Consider the following 17587-nt stretch of genomic DNA (forward strand, 5'->3'; position numbering starts at 1 on the left):
TCCCAGGACTCTGGCATGGCCAGCAACTTGGAGTCTCCAATGCAATCCTGGCTTTTCTTTCACAGTTTCATAAAATGGTCCCTCTGGCCCTCTGTGCAGGGACTCCCCTACCACATGCCTGGCCACAGCAGCTTTCTGAACTGTGGAGGAAGATTCCACAATCCCTTTATTTCTGTATCCTTCACGCCACTAAAACCATAACCACCACGGGACCCACAGCTGCCAGCTTGGGGTGGCACCTGGCCCCTCCTTGAATTACATTTGCATAAGCTTTGATTCGTTGATTCTCTTTAGGAAAAGGTAATTCCGATTCCAGCAAGCCTTTTCTATTCACAAATTGCAAGATTAGCTGGGTGGCGCCCATACTTCCATTCCTCATCTCCTTCCCCGCAAATCCTCATCCAGCGTTCAATTTCCTTTTCTCCTCAAACTGTGCATTTTGTATTTCTTCTCACCCCGTTTGCTCTTTCTTGTGGCAGACTTGCGTAAGAGTGATCACTAAATAACTCAGCAGCGGAGTCACTGTCTTTGTATCTCTTCTGCCAAGGAAACTAGTCTAAAACATTACAGTTTAGCCCTGGGCAGATGCTTAGGAAGAGAGCGGAAAGAAGCAAGCTTTGTGCGTGCAGCATAGGAACGGCCTCTAGTCCAACTGCTACCCTTGGTCCCCTCTGAATCTCTTGAGCTGGGTCTCCATAGTTCCCATGGCTCTAAGCACCACTGTCTTCCAAACTCATACTAAGATAGCCCAATTAAGACTTGCTTTCACTTTTCAAGTCCAAAGTCCCAAAGTCCTCCAAGTTCCTCCGAAACCCAGCATTGTCAGGCCTGTTACAGCAATGCCCCACTCCTGACCCCAGCTTTTGTCTTACTTTTCTCTTTTTTGTGAAGAGACATCATGACCAAGGCAACTTAGAGGGAAAAAAAGAGTTTACTGGACTTAACAGTTTTAGAGGGTGAGCCTATAACCATCTGTGGGAGTATGGCTCGTGTACAAGCAAGCATGGCACTGGAGCAGTATCTGAGACTTCATGTCTTGAGACACAGCTACAGGCAGAGAGAACAGCGTGGATGTATGAAACCCCAGTGCCCACCCCAGCCATACACCTCCTTTAATAAGGCCATACCTCCTGTTTTTTACCCAGACAGTTCCATCAACCAAACAATCAAAGAGTCTATAGGGCCATTCTCATTCAAACCTCCACATCATCCCTAGTGCAGAGAACTAAACCCAGGACTTTGAGCACCTGTCATTGAGTTCCAGCCTAGCCAAGCCACTTTAGAGTGAGCTTCCATTGGGCAGTGGTGGCGCACACCTTTGATCCCAGCACTCAGGAGGCAGAGGCACGTGGATCTCTGAGTTCGAGACCAGCCTGATCTATAGAGTGAGTTACTGGGCAGCCAGCAATGTTACTTACACAAAGAAACTCTGTCTTGAAAATAAAAATAAAAAATAAAATAAAGTGAGCTTCCAACCTGGTTTTCACTATACTATCCCTCCTTTTTTCCCCAAATCTCTGATAATGTCTTCAATTGGAATTTTTAATTTTTTTTTGTGTGTGTGTTTTTAAGACAAGGTCTCACTATGTTGATTTGGCTGTCATGGAACTCACTCTGTAGACCAGAAAGGCCTCCATCTTCCAGAGATCCACCTGGCTCTGCCTCCTGAGTGCTGGGACTAAAGGTGTGCTCTACCACACCCAGCCAATTTTGTTTTAAATTTTATTTGTTTAGTGTGTGTATGTATGTTGGGAGAGAAACACATGTGCACCATACATGTTAGGTCAGAAGCAACTTTCAGGAGTCTGTTCTTTTCTTCCATGATGTGGGTCCCAGGAGTAGAACCCAGATTCTTCACACCCTGAGCCATCTGGCTCTTCCTACGGTCTCTCCTTCTTGTTCTTCTAGCTTTTTGCATGTTCTACTACTGTTGTGCGATCTTATTCACACACGAGGCTGTACTGATATCAGGTGTTCACTGGTTCCAGTGGCTTTCGCAGCCAGGTCACATGGATTCAAATTGCTGCACTTAAATGCAGTGGTTGTAAGACACAGAGTCCTGGGAAGACATAAATCACAGGGGACAGTTTGGTGGTAGAGTCCTTCCCTAGCGTTCTCACTCCTCCAAGGGAGCCAACTTTCTGAGTTATTAGAGTTCAGATACATGAACTAAACAGAGGATGTGTGCCTGATATCTTATATTCAGTGTGTTTTGAGATTCGTGTGTGTTGCTGTATGCATGCATAGTTCATTTTCTGTTTTTTGTTCTTGTTTTGGTTTGGTTTGGTTTGGTTTGGTTTGGTTTTTCAAGACAGGGTTTCTCTGTAGCTTTGGAGCCTGTCCTGAAACTAGCTCTTGTAGACCAGGCTGGCCTCAAACTCACAGAGATCCGCCTGCCTCTGCCTCCCAAGCGCTGGGATTAAAGGCGTGCACCACCACCACTGACTCATTTTTCTTTTCAGGCAGCATTCCATTATAAAAACCAAAGTCTGTCTTTAGTCTGTGTGCCCGTGTGTGCATGTATTGTATCTAAGAGCACAGGCACATGGGGCTGAAAGTCAGCACTAGGTATCTTTCTCCATTCTTTTCCATCTTATATTTTGAGATAGGGCTCTCATAGAGCCTGGACCGGCTGACTGGCCAGCAAGCTCCAGTGACCTCTCTGTCTCTCCCTCTCCAACACTGGGGTTATAGGCGTGTGCCCAACTTCTGTGTGGGTTCTGGGGATCCAAACTCACCTTCATGGCAAACATTTAACCAAGTGAGCCATCTCTTTAGCGCCTTTGCTTTGTTTTTTTTCAGCAGGACCTCACTTCGTAGCCCATTCTGGCCTGACTCTACAGGCCAGCATCAGCCTCCTGAGTTCTGGGGGTACAACGGTGAGTCACTACACCCACCTTCTATGGGGGGGTGCTGCTTTATTGAGACGGGGTCTTGCGATATAGCTCTTCAGGTCCACTCTAACTCACGACTCCCTACCTCAGCCTTCCAAATTCTGGAATTATCACCATGTTCCATCATATCCAGCTGCCACAGTTTATCTTTTTCTTTCCTTTTCTTTTTTTTTTTAAGATTTATTTATTTATAATGTATACAACATTCCTTCCATGTATGCTTGCATGCCAGAAGAGGGCACCAGATCTCATTATAGATGGCTGTGAGCCACTATGTGGTTGCTGGGAATTGAACTCAGGACCTCTGGAAGAGCAGTCAGTGCTCTTAACCTCTGAGCCATCTTTCCAGCCCCTTTTTCTTTTCTTTTCTTTTTTTTTTAAAAATATTTATTTATTTATTTATTTATTATGTATACAATATTCTGTTTGTGTGTCTGCCTGCAGGCCAGAAGAGGGCACCAGACCTCATTACAGATGGTTGTGAGCCACCATGTGGTTGCTGGGAATTGAACTCAGGACCTTTGGAAGAGCAGGCAATGCTCTTAACCTCTGAGCCATCTCTCCAGCCCCCCTTTTTCTTTTCTTAAATGATGGAATGATGGACAACAGTAAGATAACCAGTTTAGGATTATTGGGCAGAGAGCTATGATTATTCTGTGTCAAGTCTATGTGAACTTATGGGGTTTTTTTTCTCTTTAATAAATAAATAGCTGGAAGTGTAACTGTTGGACCATTGATAAGGTGGATGAATACTTAACTGTATAAAAATTGCTAGGGCTGCAGAGACAGTTCAGTAGTTAAGAGCACTGGCTATTTTTCCAGAGGACCAGGGTCCAATTCTCAGCATCCACATGGCAGCTCACAACTGTCTGTAACTCCAGTTCCAGAGGATTCTACACTTCTTTCTTCTGACCTCCATGAGCAATGCACACGCATAAATAGTGCATAGATACACATGTAGGCAAACACCTATACACATAAAATAAAAATAAATCTTAAAAATAAAAGTTGCTGCCAGACAGTGGTAGAGCACCCCTTTAATTCCAGTACTCTGAATATAGATCTCTGTAAGTTCGAGGTCAGTCTGGTCTACAGAGTTAGTTCTAGGACAGCCAAGGCTATCAGAGAAACTCTATCTTGAAAAACAAAAATAAATAACAAACAAATAAATAAATAAGAATTGCTAAGCTGGAGGTAGTGTCACACACCTTTGATCCCAGCACTCGGGAGGCAGAGGCAGGCGGATCTCTGTGAGTTTGAGACCATCCTGGTCTACAAGAGCTAGTTCCAGAATAGGCACCAAAGCTATGGAGAAACCCTGTCTCGAAAAACAAAATAAAACAAAACAAAACAAAAGAGATAGGGTCTTACTATGTATCCTGGCTGGCCTGGAACTCACTCTGTAGACCAGGCTGACCGGAATCACAGAGATCCAAGTGCTCCTGTCTCCCTAGTGCCCCATACTCAGCCTGATCTTGATGACAGAAGACAGTTACCACTTTCCATATGCTTTTTGGTCACTGGGCTTGTCACCATATGACAGAAATCTCTGACATTTCCCACACACCCGTCCATCTTTAGACCAATATTTTGCTTGCCTATTTTCTTTTCTTTTGAGTTTTTTTTGTATTTTTATTTGCATCATAAATAAATAAATCTTTGAAGAAATAATAAAATAAAAAATTAACATGACCCCTGAAGTCTACTTCTGTCCCATGAATCTGTGAATCCCTGTGGCAGAGCCACACGGCTTGCTTTCTTTAGCTTGCAAGTCTGGAGGTACAACAGTGTTTAGTACTAAGCTACAACGTGCAGTCAGATACTGGGAGCATTCTTTTAGAAGCTATATTACATTTATTTATCTGTATGTATTTCTGTGCGTGCGTGCATGCCAAGACACACGTGTTGAGGCCGGAGGATGACTTGCAGGAGTCACTTCTCCCCATCCACCACAGGGGTCCCAGAAATCCACCTCAGGTCATCAGACTTGGCAGCAGGCATCCTTGCCCTCTGAGCCATCTGCTGGCCCCTCAGAGTCTGAGACCATTCTAACGTGAACTATTTCCAGATCCAGCTTTCTCAGTCCATATAGAAGGGGCATGATCAACCCATCAGGTTTTCTGTTGTTGTTTTTAGGGGAGAGTTTCTCTGTGTAGCCCTGGCTGTCCTAGAACTCGCTCTGTAGACCAGGCTATCCTTGAACTCAGAGCTCCGCCTGCCTCTGCCTCTGAGTGCTGGAATTAAGGGCATACATCACTACCACTGTCCGGCCAGTCATTACTGTCTTTGATCCCACATCTTTAGGGTTCATCTGGTTCCCTTAATTAAGTTTTAAACAAAACTTTTTTTAAACTAAGTTTTAAACAAAACAAAGCCCTTTGCATCGCTAAATGAGTCCTTGGTGATTTGCCTTCCCATTGCTTTATTCACTAGGGTCGGTGTCTCCCCCCACACCCAGTCCCCAGCCTTGAACTCAGCTAAGCCATCATTTCCTCAGGCCCTATGTCTTTGCCCATCTCCAGTCTAAAGCACCCATTCTTCTTGTCATCTCCCTCCCGCTCTTGAAACGTCAAATGACACCGTGAGCCTTGCTTTTTCTCGACCCCTTGACTAGAAATCATATCCTTCCCAGGTCCCCATGGCTCTCTCTGCAAACCTCCATCGCAGACATAGAAGGTCCGGGTTATAATTGTTAGTTACCTTATGGAGCATCCTCAGTGACCCGTAAACAGTCTACACATTTTTAACTCTTGACCTTAGGAGCCTGCCATCATGCTGGGATACATAAGAAGTGTTTAGTAACGAGATGGAATAGACACTTGGAACAGATTCCTTAATCTCTCGCGTCTCTGTTTCCTAGTCTATAAACTATACATAACTCCTCTGCCACAAAGTGACTGCGGGACTCAAGTGGGATATCCACATTCTGCTTTGGTTTTTGTTGTTGTTGTTTGTTTGTTTTGTTTTTCTGAGACAGAGTTTCACTATATAGTTCTGACTGCCCTGGAACTCACTATGTAGACTAGAACTCACAGAGATCCACCTGCCTCTGCTTCTTGAGTGCTGGGATTAAATGTGTGCGCCACCAACTTCCATATTCTATTTCAGCGGCCTGCTCCATGGCAATTGCTCAATAAATGTTTGCCCTTTCCCTTTTCCCACTTTCTAGACCTTTAGGAGATACTCCTTCCTACTTGCACTTCCTGAACTGACCACTAGGTGGTGGTAGCCCGTGGCCTGATGGTCCCAGCACCGCCTCCCCAGTGCCCTATCTCAGGCCCTCATACTCAGACTGAAAAGCATGAAGGTTAATAATGTGTTGAAGGAGGATATCCTCTCCTGAAACAGCTTGGCAGCCTACCACTATCCTTGGCATCCTTGTCATGAACTTCAGAAAGTTCTTACTTGATTTTCTTGTTTAGGTTATAATTCAACTCTCATTTGAAGGTGGGCTGTCTTAAGAAGGTAAGCAGAAAGAGAGACAGAGAGACAATGATTAATGGGCATTGTAGGGGAACACTGGGAGAAGATGCTTACAGGCACGTCCTTCTTCCTCACCCAGCAGGTAGCCCCAGTTCCCTCACGAGTCATGAGCTGGGGCTGGGGTGCGATGCCAGTATGCAGGGGAGGACATGGGAGGGCATTCAAAGAGGTGAGGACAGAGTCTTTGCTCTCAAGGAGTTTGTGGTCTGGTGGTGGACAAAGAACCCATTAAAATGAAGTGCTAAACTCTAGGTTCTGGGGTCATGGTGAGGACGGCTGAGGTTCGCTCTGTTCAAGGTGGGGTTTTACCATGTAGCCCAGGCTGGTGTGCAAAACCTCGTGTGTTCTGGATCATCATCCTGCCTCTGTTTCCTGAGTTCTTGGACAGTAGGCTTGGGATACTGTCACACCTGGCTTTTGGAATACAAGTTTGGAACAGCCCAAGATATTCAGTCCAGGAATAACTGCAAAGGTTTTTTGAGGAGCTGGGGGACAGAGTAAATACAGACTTGGGTAGAAATTATTCTCTCGTCTTATGGAGCCAGTCTTAGTGGCTCATATTGTGGGACAAACAGAGCAAGCACCCAGCCATCAAGGAGATCCAAGACATTAATATGAAACACGGTCTGGACGGAACAGACAGAAGACGGACAAGATGAGCCAGCTGAAGAAAGTGAGCTATTGAAGACATGTATATTAGCACCTCTGTAATTTTAAAGGATGTGTCTTATGCCGTCATGTACCACTAAAGCAGACAGACTTCCCTGAAGACACTTCCAAGGATTTTTTGGGAGGGGGCAGTGATTTTGGGGGGGGGGCAAAGGAGAGGGGAGTTTGAAAAGTGACATGTTTACTTTTTGCCTTCTTATACTCTAAGTTTTAAATAATTATGTATTATCATTTTTGCAATGCAAACTTAATAAAAAACATATTCATATTCAGGAGATAGCCAAACCCAGAAGGTAGTAAGTGTCAACCTGTGACTGAGGGCAGATTCTGGAAGGCTATGACGGAAGAGCTCATATTTGATTCATTTGTGTTGATTTTCCACTTTTGTTATAATTCCAGCCTAAGCTATTGCTACTTCCTCCTCCACCTTTTGAGACAGGATCTTATGAGCACAGGCTGACCTCGCTATGGCCTTGAACCTTAAGAGGGTGGCAAGGTTGCTGGAGGGATGGCTCAGTAGTTAAGAGTCACCACCTCTTCCAGAGTACTTGAGTTACCTTCACAAGGCCAAAGTTGGATGGCAGCTTCAGCTCCAGCGGGGCATCCTGTGCCTTTGGCCTCTCACAGGCACCTGCACATACTTGCACAAGCATATGCATAGTTAAAAAAACAATAAAAATAAAATCTTCTAAAACCGGACTCTCTGAATATGGCGGACAATGAGGGCTGCTGAGAAGCCAAGGACAATGGCACTAGGTTTTGATCCTACTTCATGTTCTGGCTTTGTGGGAGCCTAGCCAGTTTGGATGTTCACCTTCCTAGACCAGGATGGAGGGGGGAGGACTTTGGACTTTCCACAGGGCAGGGAACCCTGACTGCCCTTCAGACTGGAGAGGGAGGGGGAGAGGGCTGGGGGGGGGGGGAGAGGGGGGGGGAGGGGGGGGGGGGGGGGGGGGGAGGGGGGGGGGGGGGGGGGGAAAAGGGGGAGGAGGGGGAGGGAAAAGGGAGATGGGGAGGGAAATGGGAGGCGGGGAGAAGGCGGAAATTTTTTTTCAATAAAAAATTATATTACAAAAAAAATAAAGTTCTGCGAGATGTTTCACCAAAAAAATAATAAAATCTTCAATTTTTCTTTTAAATTTCTACTCATGTATCCATGTGTAGGTGTGTGTGCATGTGTGCAGTACCCATGGAAGCCGTAAGAGTGCATCAGATTCCCTGGAGCTGGAATTACAGGAAGTTGTGAACCATGCAGTGTGGGTGCTGGGAACTTAGGTCGCCATAGCGCCAGTCCATTTTGTGTGTGTGTGTGTGTGTGTGTGTGTGTGTGTGTGTGCGGTGGTTGTTCTAAAGGGTAGCTAGAAAGGGAAGACATTGGGGCAAAGACAGATTTAGTGAGTGGTGCAGGGGAGATCCAGGTACCCAGTGAGGTTCATGAAAGAGACACAAGACAACACAAGGTAAGAAAGGCTTTGGGAAGAGTCACCTGTGTGAGACAAGTAAATGACAGTCCCTCAGCCTTCAGGCTACTATAGTAGCTCCTGATATCTTTTTTCTACCAATGTTGCCTGAGGTCTGTTTCAACCAGATTCCATTTGAGCCACAATATTGGGTGGACACCTAGCAGGAAGCCTGCAAGTGTCCACTGAAACTACTTGGTGACTCCCCGCCTGGCCTGGCACTGTTTAGGCCATGGAAGCTGGAGAAAAGGAAGAATAACATACCACCCCCGCTGGGAGAAACCTCTGCTGGTGAAAATGAAGGAAATCTGTGGTCTATTTCAACAGGAAAAAAAGAAGGGGCCTTGACTTGAGCACAGGCCATCAAGACTGGATGGAGGATAGATGGACCCTGTGGAACTGGCCTTGGGGTCTCCAGCCTGGGAGACCATAAAGACAGGTAGCCCATGGCCCTGGGCAAAATCTGTCAGGGCGAAGCTGAAGCTCTCATTGGGGGGAAGGTTTCACTGTCATTAATGGACAAGTCCGTTTTCCGATACTCTTTGCTGCCAGTGACAGGCTGGAGTGGAGGGCCCTCCCTGACTAGAACTAGATGAGATGGAGTTGGCCACTGGTCCCTAGCCTTTAAGCTCATCCACAGCAGAGTCTGTCCCCCGCTGAGCTTCCCAGAACTTTCCCTCTAGGTACACAGAAAGTCAGACTCTAAGGGTTACAGCCTTCAATCATTGCCCAGAAGAGGGCAGTGGCCGGAAGCACGTTTGCCGGCCCTAGTTACCGCCCGAAGCTTTCTGGACTCCGAAGCTTTCTGGACTCCGAAGTATCACTCTCGAACCGGCCGAGCCTGGGGACAAAGGTCTGGCACTCAGCAGAAAACCCCCTAGAATAAAATGTCTGGAAGCGGAGCTCAATCAACAGTCCCTCGTTCCAGCTCCCTGTAGCTTGGCATCTAAAATCCTGACTTGGTGGGAGGCCGGTCAGAAGGTATCAAAAACAAAACAAACAAAATAAAAACTGAGCCCGACCTCTCAGGGAGAAAGGGGGTGGCCCCTCCCCAGCCCCACCCGCTGGTGAGTCACCTCCCTCCAAACCAGAGCCTGCCTCTCCCGCGCCCCGTGCCAGGCGAGCAGGGCTGGGCGGGTACTAAGGTGGGCTCCATCCCTGAGCCCTAAGCGAGTCGACAAGCTCCAGCGTGTCCCCGCGGGTGTCCCTGTTTACTCTGAGCCCCGAAGCGAGGTGGGGGCGGGCCCACGTGGCCACTCCTTCACCCCGCCCCTCAGGCCGCAGGCCCCAATCCCCGGCCGGTTCTTACAAAGTCTCCAAATCAAAGCTCAGCCTTCGCCTCACCTTCCCGGCGAACTAGCCACCCCTGCCCCCACCCTAGGCTGGGGAGGCACTGGGTTCCCCAGGGAAATCAGGCCTCCGCCCAGACGTCGGCTCGGGACCCCACAGAGGGGGATCTGAAATCCTGGGGGTGACATTGAGCTTCAAAGAGGCGCTAGAGCTCCGCTCTCCCCGACCCTCACCCATTCCACCCTCGGCTCCCCCGGCTCCCGGGAGCGCCCGGGGCTAGACTGCAGTCAGAGGACAGGGCGCCTCGGGGACTCCCACTCCCGGACCGCTTCCCAGAACTCCAAAGCTTGTCGCGCCTCCGACTCCCCCTCCCCAGGGCAGCGCGCCAAATCAGCGCATGCGCATTCTCAGGATTGCCGCGTAGCTCTCCCCCCCCTCTTTTTCTTTCCCCGCCCCTTCCCTCCTTCCCTCCTCTCCCTGTCCCCTCCCTCTCCCCTCTCAGCACCCCCCCCCCTCCGCGGCACTTCAGTCCGGGGGAACAGCGGTGCGAGCTCCAGGCCAGTGCACTGAGGAGGCGGAAACGGGGGAGCCCCCAGTGCTCCATCAGGCCCCTACCAAAGGCACCCCCATCGGGTCCACGCCCCCCACCCCCCACCCCGCCTCCTCCCAATTGTGCATTTTTGCAGCCGGAGGCGGCTCCGAGATGGGGCTGTGAGCTTCGTCCCGGAGGGGGAAAGGAGCGAGGAGTAAAGCAGGGGTGAAGGGTTCGAATTTGGGGGCAGGGGGCGCACCCGCGTCAGCAGGCCCTTCTCAAGGGGCTCGGAACTGTACCTTTTCACCTACGCCCCTGGTTCGCTTTGCTTAAGGAGAGGATAAGAATAGAAGAGTCGGGGAGAGGAAGATAAAGGGGGACCCCCCAATTGGGGGGGGCGAGGACGAGAAGTAAGAGGACCAGAGAGTGGGGGCTGCTGCTTCCATCGGCCCACACCATGCTGACCCCGCCGTTGCTGCTGCTGCTGCCCCTGCTTTCTGCCATGGTCGCCGGGGCCACTATCGATGGTGAGTGAGATTCTGCGGGCCCCCTTGGAACCCTGGGGGCTCCCCCTTCCCAACCCCCACTCCTGCGTCTGGATGGGGAAGGGAGACGCGGGAGGGGGTGCCTTTTGTTATCCCAGTCCAGCTGACACAGCAGAGGCCTGACTGGGGGCGGGGATGGGGTCTGATTTGGGGGATGGGAGCCTGGGACAAATGATGCTTCCAGGGCCCCCCAGCTCAGACAAAGACCAGAGGCCTGGCTAGGGAAGGAGGGCTCCCCCTTTTTCTGATCCTGGGATTGAGAGGCCTTCTCTTCCTATTTCTGCTCGGGGAGGGCCTATGCCTCCCCTACATCCTCCACCCTCCCACAACCCCCCCCCCCATCTGAATTGTGAAGGAATCCGGATTTGCTGTGTACCGCTGCAAAAGGGGGCGGAGGGCCTTTTGCAGTGGACTCTGAAGGCTGGAAGGCAAAGCTGGCTAGGGGTGCCCTGCTGGCCAGAGGGCAGGCAGGCCGAGAAAGCCGTGGGTGGGGATAGGGAGGGCCCCCTGTTTGGGTGTGGAATGAACCCTGCATCCCAGGCATAGAGGCCTCGGTCCAAAATTCTGGGCTGTCTGCCTTGGTTCCTAAGTGAGCGCTCCCCTCTGATGGCCTCTGTCAATAGCGGTGTTGAGGCATGGAGGGGCCTGGTGATGCTCTTGACTGATATTCGCTTCTTAATTCCTGGGAGCTTTGAGATGAGAAAAAAAATCAGATGTCATCATTGTGGAAGAGACTGGAGAATGGTCTGGAATGCTGGGGAGAGGGTTCAGAGGAAGCCGATTTCTGGCTTGATCACAGTTTGGATTGGAAGGAGTGCTGGCAGTTGGATGGGGGGTTATGACTATGCTCCCGCACCCCAATTCCCGCTCATTTAGTAAATGCGTTTAAACCCAGCCTCCCTCACCTCTTACACTTTATATAGTAGTTAGGCTTGGACCACTGTGTTCTTTTGGGGAGACTGTGTACCCCTCTCCATTCTTCTGGCAGCTGTTTTCCCTCTTGCTGTGAGTCACCAGTTCAAGACTTGCCCAAGCTTTCAACTGGGGGTCATGGGGTTGAATTGGGCTGGGCCCCTAACTTGAGAAGGGGTGAGATTCGTTACTTCCTGTCGGGTTTGACCTCCCACTAGGGACAACAGCCTCAAAGCATCAGACACCCCTCCTCTGTCTTCCAGATCTTGCTGCCAGGCTGGGATTGGGAAAGTTTTTCTCTGAAATCAGATTATGTATTCCCCTCCCCTTCTCTACTTGTTTCCATTGGGAGAGGAGGGCAAGAGGGTCAGGAAGCAGCTGTGCCCAGAAAAACAGTTTACTCAGTGGCCCTCATGTCATGTTGGGGACTGTCCCGTCTGGCTGCTGCCCCTAATCTTCTGAAAATCCTTCAGACAAGCCTGTGCAGCCACCCTCTGCCCTTCACGTCCCACATCATCTAGCGCTTTCTTCTGGGTCTCAGCCCTGTCAGGGGAGAGGGGAAACTGAGGCAAAGAGCCCTGTGAAGGGAGGTGGGTGGAGTCAGGTAAGAGCACAGGCGGTCTGTGGAGGGCCAGGCTCCTAGGGCGGATCACTCCAGGGAGCCTAAATGCTGCACTAAGTGGATTGATTGGCGGTGACTGAATGAGGGAGTCTGACAAGTCTCCTTAACTGTCACCTCTAAAACTCTAGTTCATAGCCACTCTCCTCATGGCCCCACAGGGTAAGGGTAAAGGTCAGCAGTCAAATATTTGTCCTAGTACACAGGATGCTGTGTCCATCCCTGTCTAGAAATACAGTCCCCGGGGAAGGGATCACCTCCAAGCACATCCATATTCCTCCCCTGGGGAGGAAGGGAGAACCTGTAGGAGTTGGCGCTTTAGACTCTGAATGTCCTTCTTGGCTTTCTGGAGAAGGGGCCTCCTGCCTCGACTTACCTGATGGTTCAATTGCTCTTCCTGCTTCTTGGGAATAGCTCTAGGGGCCTTCCCCCATTCTTTATTCTGTCTGAAACCCATACAGGAGTCCTCTGCATTGTGGAGTGAGAGGGTTCAGCCCCTCCTAGTGAATCCATTTGCAGCCAAGGAGGTTGGAGAAGGATCACTGAGAGCCCTGCTGAGGAGAAGGAGCAGATCAGGGTGGAGGGAGCGCCCCAGGCAGGCAGCTCAGGGAAGTCTCCTCTTCCCAGCTCTCTCCTCTCCCACTTGAGCCGGTGGTGTGGTGTTATTCGTTGCTGGGAAGGTGGACAGTTGAAGCGAATTATGAGGTTGACATACTAGCCTCTGGCTTCCCGAGAAAAGGTCTCCATCCTCCTGCTCAGACCCAAATCCTAAGCATCCCTCCATGGCTTCCTCTTTCGACATGGCAGACACGTGCGGCAGATTAATACGGGCCATTATTTGGGAGCAGCTTCACAAGACTTTTTCTTCCAGTCTTCTTCTCAGTGCTTTTGCGTGTTTGTTTTTGTTTGCTTTATTATTCTCTCTCTCTCCCCTTCTCTGGGCCTTCCAGCCATGTCACCCAGGGCCCAGCCTAACTCAGGTCCTTTCCAAACCCACACCCTCTCTCAACGCCTTCCTGAGGTTGCGCGCAGCTCGGGGTGGGTGGCAGAGCAAACTTAGTGTGCCTAAGGCCCTGGGTTCTGTCCCCAGCACCAACAAACTCACCTCAACCAGCCATTGCTTACCTTTGCAAAGCCCTTCCTCACTCCAGTTTTACTCTTTCCTGTCTTGAACCTGCACATGTGAGCCTCAAGAGTTTATTCACACACACCCTGGATTCTCTTCTGGGGTCTTCCCCACCCCTTGGCTTCCTTTCTCTGCCTGTGATCCAGATCTGAGTAGGGGGCGCTTGCTTGTCCTTAGGGAACCTGGGGCTGCTGAGTGGGTCTATGCCGGGGTCCCTGAGCTGGTGGTGACTTGTGCCAGGGAACCTGGTCCCGCCCCCCCTGTGTTCTGTCCCAGATTTCAGCCTGGTTAGCAGGATCCTGCATTGTTTGGAGAAGGAAGCAGTTGGCTCTGGAGTGTTTCCCGTGCTGTGGCCTCATGGCACAGTGTAGAGCCTCCCAAGAGGAGGTGAGGGGTAGGGGAGAGGAGATTGTCCACCACACTCCTGTGAGATGACAGTCCCCCAGGCTGACTCCCCAGCTTTCCCGCTCCTCTCTCCGAGAAGCAGCAGAGTCTGATCTGGATTCCCTTAGCTCAGAAGTTGTTGTGTTGGTACTCCGTCTCCCAGAGTCTGGATATGTGCTGCCCCATGTCTCAGGTCATTCTCTAGGTTCACCTCAGGACAGCTGTGTCACCCTCTGGACAACCTCTGCATTGAGCCCCCTTCCTGCCTTTTCTGGCTGCCTGCTTTGCCGTCTGTCCATCTTCTTATTGGTCTTCCAGAAGCTCTGTGTCTCCGGGGCTCTTGGTTCTTAACTTTTATTTGCCATCCTTTGCCCCCGACTGTCTTTGCTCAGTCACTGTCTAACTGTCTTTTGTCTCTGCCAGTCCCCTAGGTCTCGAAAGCTATTTGATAGTGGTTTCTCTTCCTGCCCCCTACATTTGCTTATTCTTCCCTTCTTGGACCCAGACTGTCCCCTTTAACTTCCCCCGAATTCCTCCCTTCTAACCCCCTTTCACTGATGTTAGAAATTGGCATTAGGGCAAATATTTCTGTAACAAAAAACAAACAAACAAAAACTTGATTTGTATGTGTGTGTGTGTGTGTGTGTGTGTGTGTGTGCACTCCCACGCATGCATGCTCACTAAAAGGGGGAATTGGAGGTGAGACTTCTGGTAGAACTTCCTCTCAACAGGAGTTTGAGAACTGAAGGAGGTCAGGAGCTCAGAGCTTTCCCCACTGCTGAGAGCAGGCCATGTGGGGCACGGGGGAGGGCTAATAATGGGCTCAGCCTTGGGAGAGATGTGTTGACCTCTGCCGGCATTCGAGGGGATCTGGATTTTATTTGTGGGGAAAGGAGAAGACAGGGTCGTGGGTCAGGCTGATGTCCTGAGTCAATATTGACTCAGGATGGAAGAGGAGACCCTTCTCTTCCCCTGGCGGCCCCCAGCGGTCCATACCACCCTGTCTGTCCATCTGTCCCAGGCCGCAAAGCAGAGTTCCAGACTCAGGAATGACAAAAATGTGTCTGAACCTCACTGAGCTGCGGGAAGGAGCCGCTGGTAACACCCAAAATACATAAAATTTGGGGAAAAGCTCTCTGTTGGGCCAGAGGCCTTTGCTGCCCTGCTCCCAAATGTTTGAAAGCTCAGATTCCTGGAGTGTGCCCCAGCCCCTCTTGCTCCTCCTGTTCCCTTAGGTTAGCATGTGGTTTCCCTTAAAGAATGTCCCCAGACCTATCCGAGGGCGCCTAGCCCTGTCTCTGCTGTGTCACTCTGCAAAAGGCCCCAGGGTCACTTTCTTGCTGTCCCAGCCTTCCCTCCCCTTGTCCTTCGGGAAGAATGTTTGAGGTTCCCAGGGGTGGTTGAAGGACAGGTCCCTGTACTTTGGAGAAGTCTCTGTCCAGGGCTTTCTTCTCTCCCTCTTCCCTAGCCAGAAATACTGGCCTTCTGTCCCCACCCTACCCGAAGGTCCCAGAGTGGGACAGAGGATGATGGCCAAGGCTTGAGCCCCAGCAGTGGGGTCTGTGTTGTGTCTGGATACACACCCAACCCCACACCTCCTGCCCTGGCTCCAGCTTGGTGGCCCTGGGGGCCATGGCTGGGCTGGGTGCCTGGTTGGGGAGGGGCAGGGTGTTGGCCAAGTTAGCCTGGCGGTCACATCTCCGGGCAAAGCTGAGAACAGACGGCCCCTGTGTCCCCGTGCTCCTTCTGCAGCTTGCTCTCCCTCCTCCCTCTCACGCCCCAGCCCTCTTCTGTCCCATTCTTGCCCCTCTCCTCCATGCCCTCCTCCCCAGAGGCTACCCAGTCTGTGCAGTTCCCGTTCCCCTCCCGCTGCCAAGGGAGCCATGCTTCCTCCTCTTCCTCCTCAGTGTTCTCTGTAAGATGGGACTGCACTAACAAGCACCTCACGGCTTGACAGTAGGACCCTAGAGCTTCAGACCTGTGTGTGGTACTCAGTGGTCACCAGGCTGGAGCAGGCAGCGATTCTTCCTAACCTATACTAATCTTGCCCCCATCTGAAGGTTCTAAGGATAGGTTTTTTGAATGTTGGGTTCGGAGCAGACCATCCTGCTGAGGGCATCTAGACTGGCTTGGCCTTTAAGGAGATTATACATTTCCTCCCCCACCCCCATCCCAGCTCCCTTCCAGCTTGGAGGAGGCTTCAGTTGGCTGTGGAGACTGCCCCAAAGTAGGTTATGTGTTTCCCTTCTTCTCCCCCGAAAGGAAATCAAAGACAGGCTTCAGCCTTCTCACTCAAAATTCCTAGGGCTTTCTCCACCATGGCTGACAGGAAGTTCTTCCACTTATCCCCCTCCAATTCTACTCTCCTGGCTCTCCTGAGAGACATGCACCCCCACACCCACCCCACCCCACCCCCGCCTGCTCTGTCCACCCTCTGCCCCTGAGCCTGAGCAGAAGGACAGGGTCTGAGCCCTCCTCTTCCTTTCCCGGAGGGAGGGGAGCCCATCCCCCACCGCCCTCCCTCCACAGCCACATCTGGTTTGTGAATCTCTCTCGTTTCAGCCTTTGGAGTTTGCCAGCTGCTGTTTCCTCTGTCGAATTCAGGCCAAAAATGGGGGTGGGGGACAGTGGGGGAACCATGTGAGGGCCAAAGGAGGGGATCTGTGGCTGGGACGTGGAAGACAGAGGAGGTTAGAGTGACCAGCCAGTGACCTCAGACCCTGGCTGTGAGTTCTGCCCCGGGAAAGTTGGGGCATGGGCTCAGCCCCAGGTGGGGAAGGGAAGGAGTGTTCTCGGTTTGGTGTCTCAGTGGTCCATTTCTGAGTTCCAAACATCCCATCTGCCTCTGAGTCCCACTGCAGCCCCCCCTGCCCCCCCTCCCCCGTGGCCTGGCTGGCCAGGGGAAGTGACGGTCTTCAGCATGCTAACTAGGTTGGCGGGCTGTTTCCCCCGGGAAGACCTCACAGCTGGCCCAGTGGGGCAATGAACTCAGCTTTATCCACCTCCTCAAGGGGCCTTTATTCCCGGATCAGGGGAGGAGGGAGGGAGGGGGACTCCAAGGGGGCCTGGCCAGGCCATCCTTGATGTGTTTCCTGAATCAGCTCTGGTTCTGGCCAGGGGCCTGGGTACAGTCCTCCTGCCAGAGATGGGGATGAGGGAGACAGAGGCCTGGGTATAGTCCTCTGTGCCGGAGATGGGGATGAGGGAGACAGGGACCTGGGTACAGTCCTCTGTGCTGGAGATGGGTATGAGGGAGACAGGGACCTGGGTACAGTCCTCCCTGCCAGAGATGGGGATGAGGGAGACAGAGGCCTGGGTACAGTCCTCTGTGCCGGAGATGGGGATGAGGGAGACAGAGGCCTGGGTATAGTCCTCCCTGCCAGAGATGGGGATGAGGGAGACAGGGACCTGGGTATAGTCCTCTGTGCCAGAGATGGGGATGAGGGAGACAGAGGCCTGGGTATAGTCCTCCCTGCCAGAGATGGGGATGAGGGAGACAGAGGCCTGGGTATAGTCCTCCCTGCCAGAGATAGGGATGAGGGAGACAGGACATTTCAGTGAGGTCATTGGACTCTCTCCTTCAGAGCCCTGACACACTTTTCTTACTCTCGGCCCTGCATTTCAGTTAGCGTTGTTCAGTCTCCCCAGGAACTGTAGCTCCTGAGGGGTTCAT

General features: G+C 51.3%; 1 protein-coding gene across 1 annotated transcript in view; it reads left to right on the forward strand.

The window, feature by feature from the left end:
* Positions 1-10314: 10314 nt before the first annotated feature.
* Lrp1 (LDL receptor related protein 1) overlaps positions 10315-17587 on the forward strand; it is a 79603-nt gene continuing 72330 nt past the window's right edge. The window contains exon 1 of the mRNA XM_050163948.1: positions 10315-10855. Coding sequence (XP_050019905.1) covers positions 10786-10855 — 70 coding nt within the window. The 5' untranslated portion in view covers positions 10315-10785. The remainder of the gene's footprint in view (positions 10856-17587) is intronic.

This window comes from Alexandromys fortis, unplaced genomic scaffold (assembly GCF_014885135.2).
Source record: "Alexandromys fortis isolate MF-2015 unplaced genomic scaffold, M_Fortis_MF-2015_v1.1 scaffold_125, whole genome shotgun sequence".
NCBI lineage: Eukaryota > Metazoa > Chordata > Mammalia > Rodentia > Cricetidae > Alexandromys > Alexandromys fortis.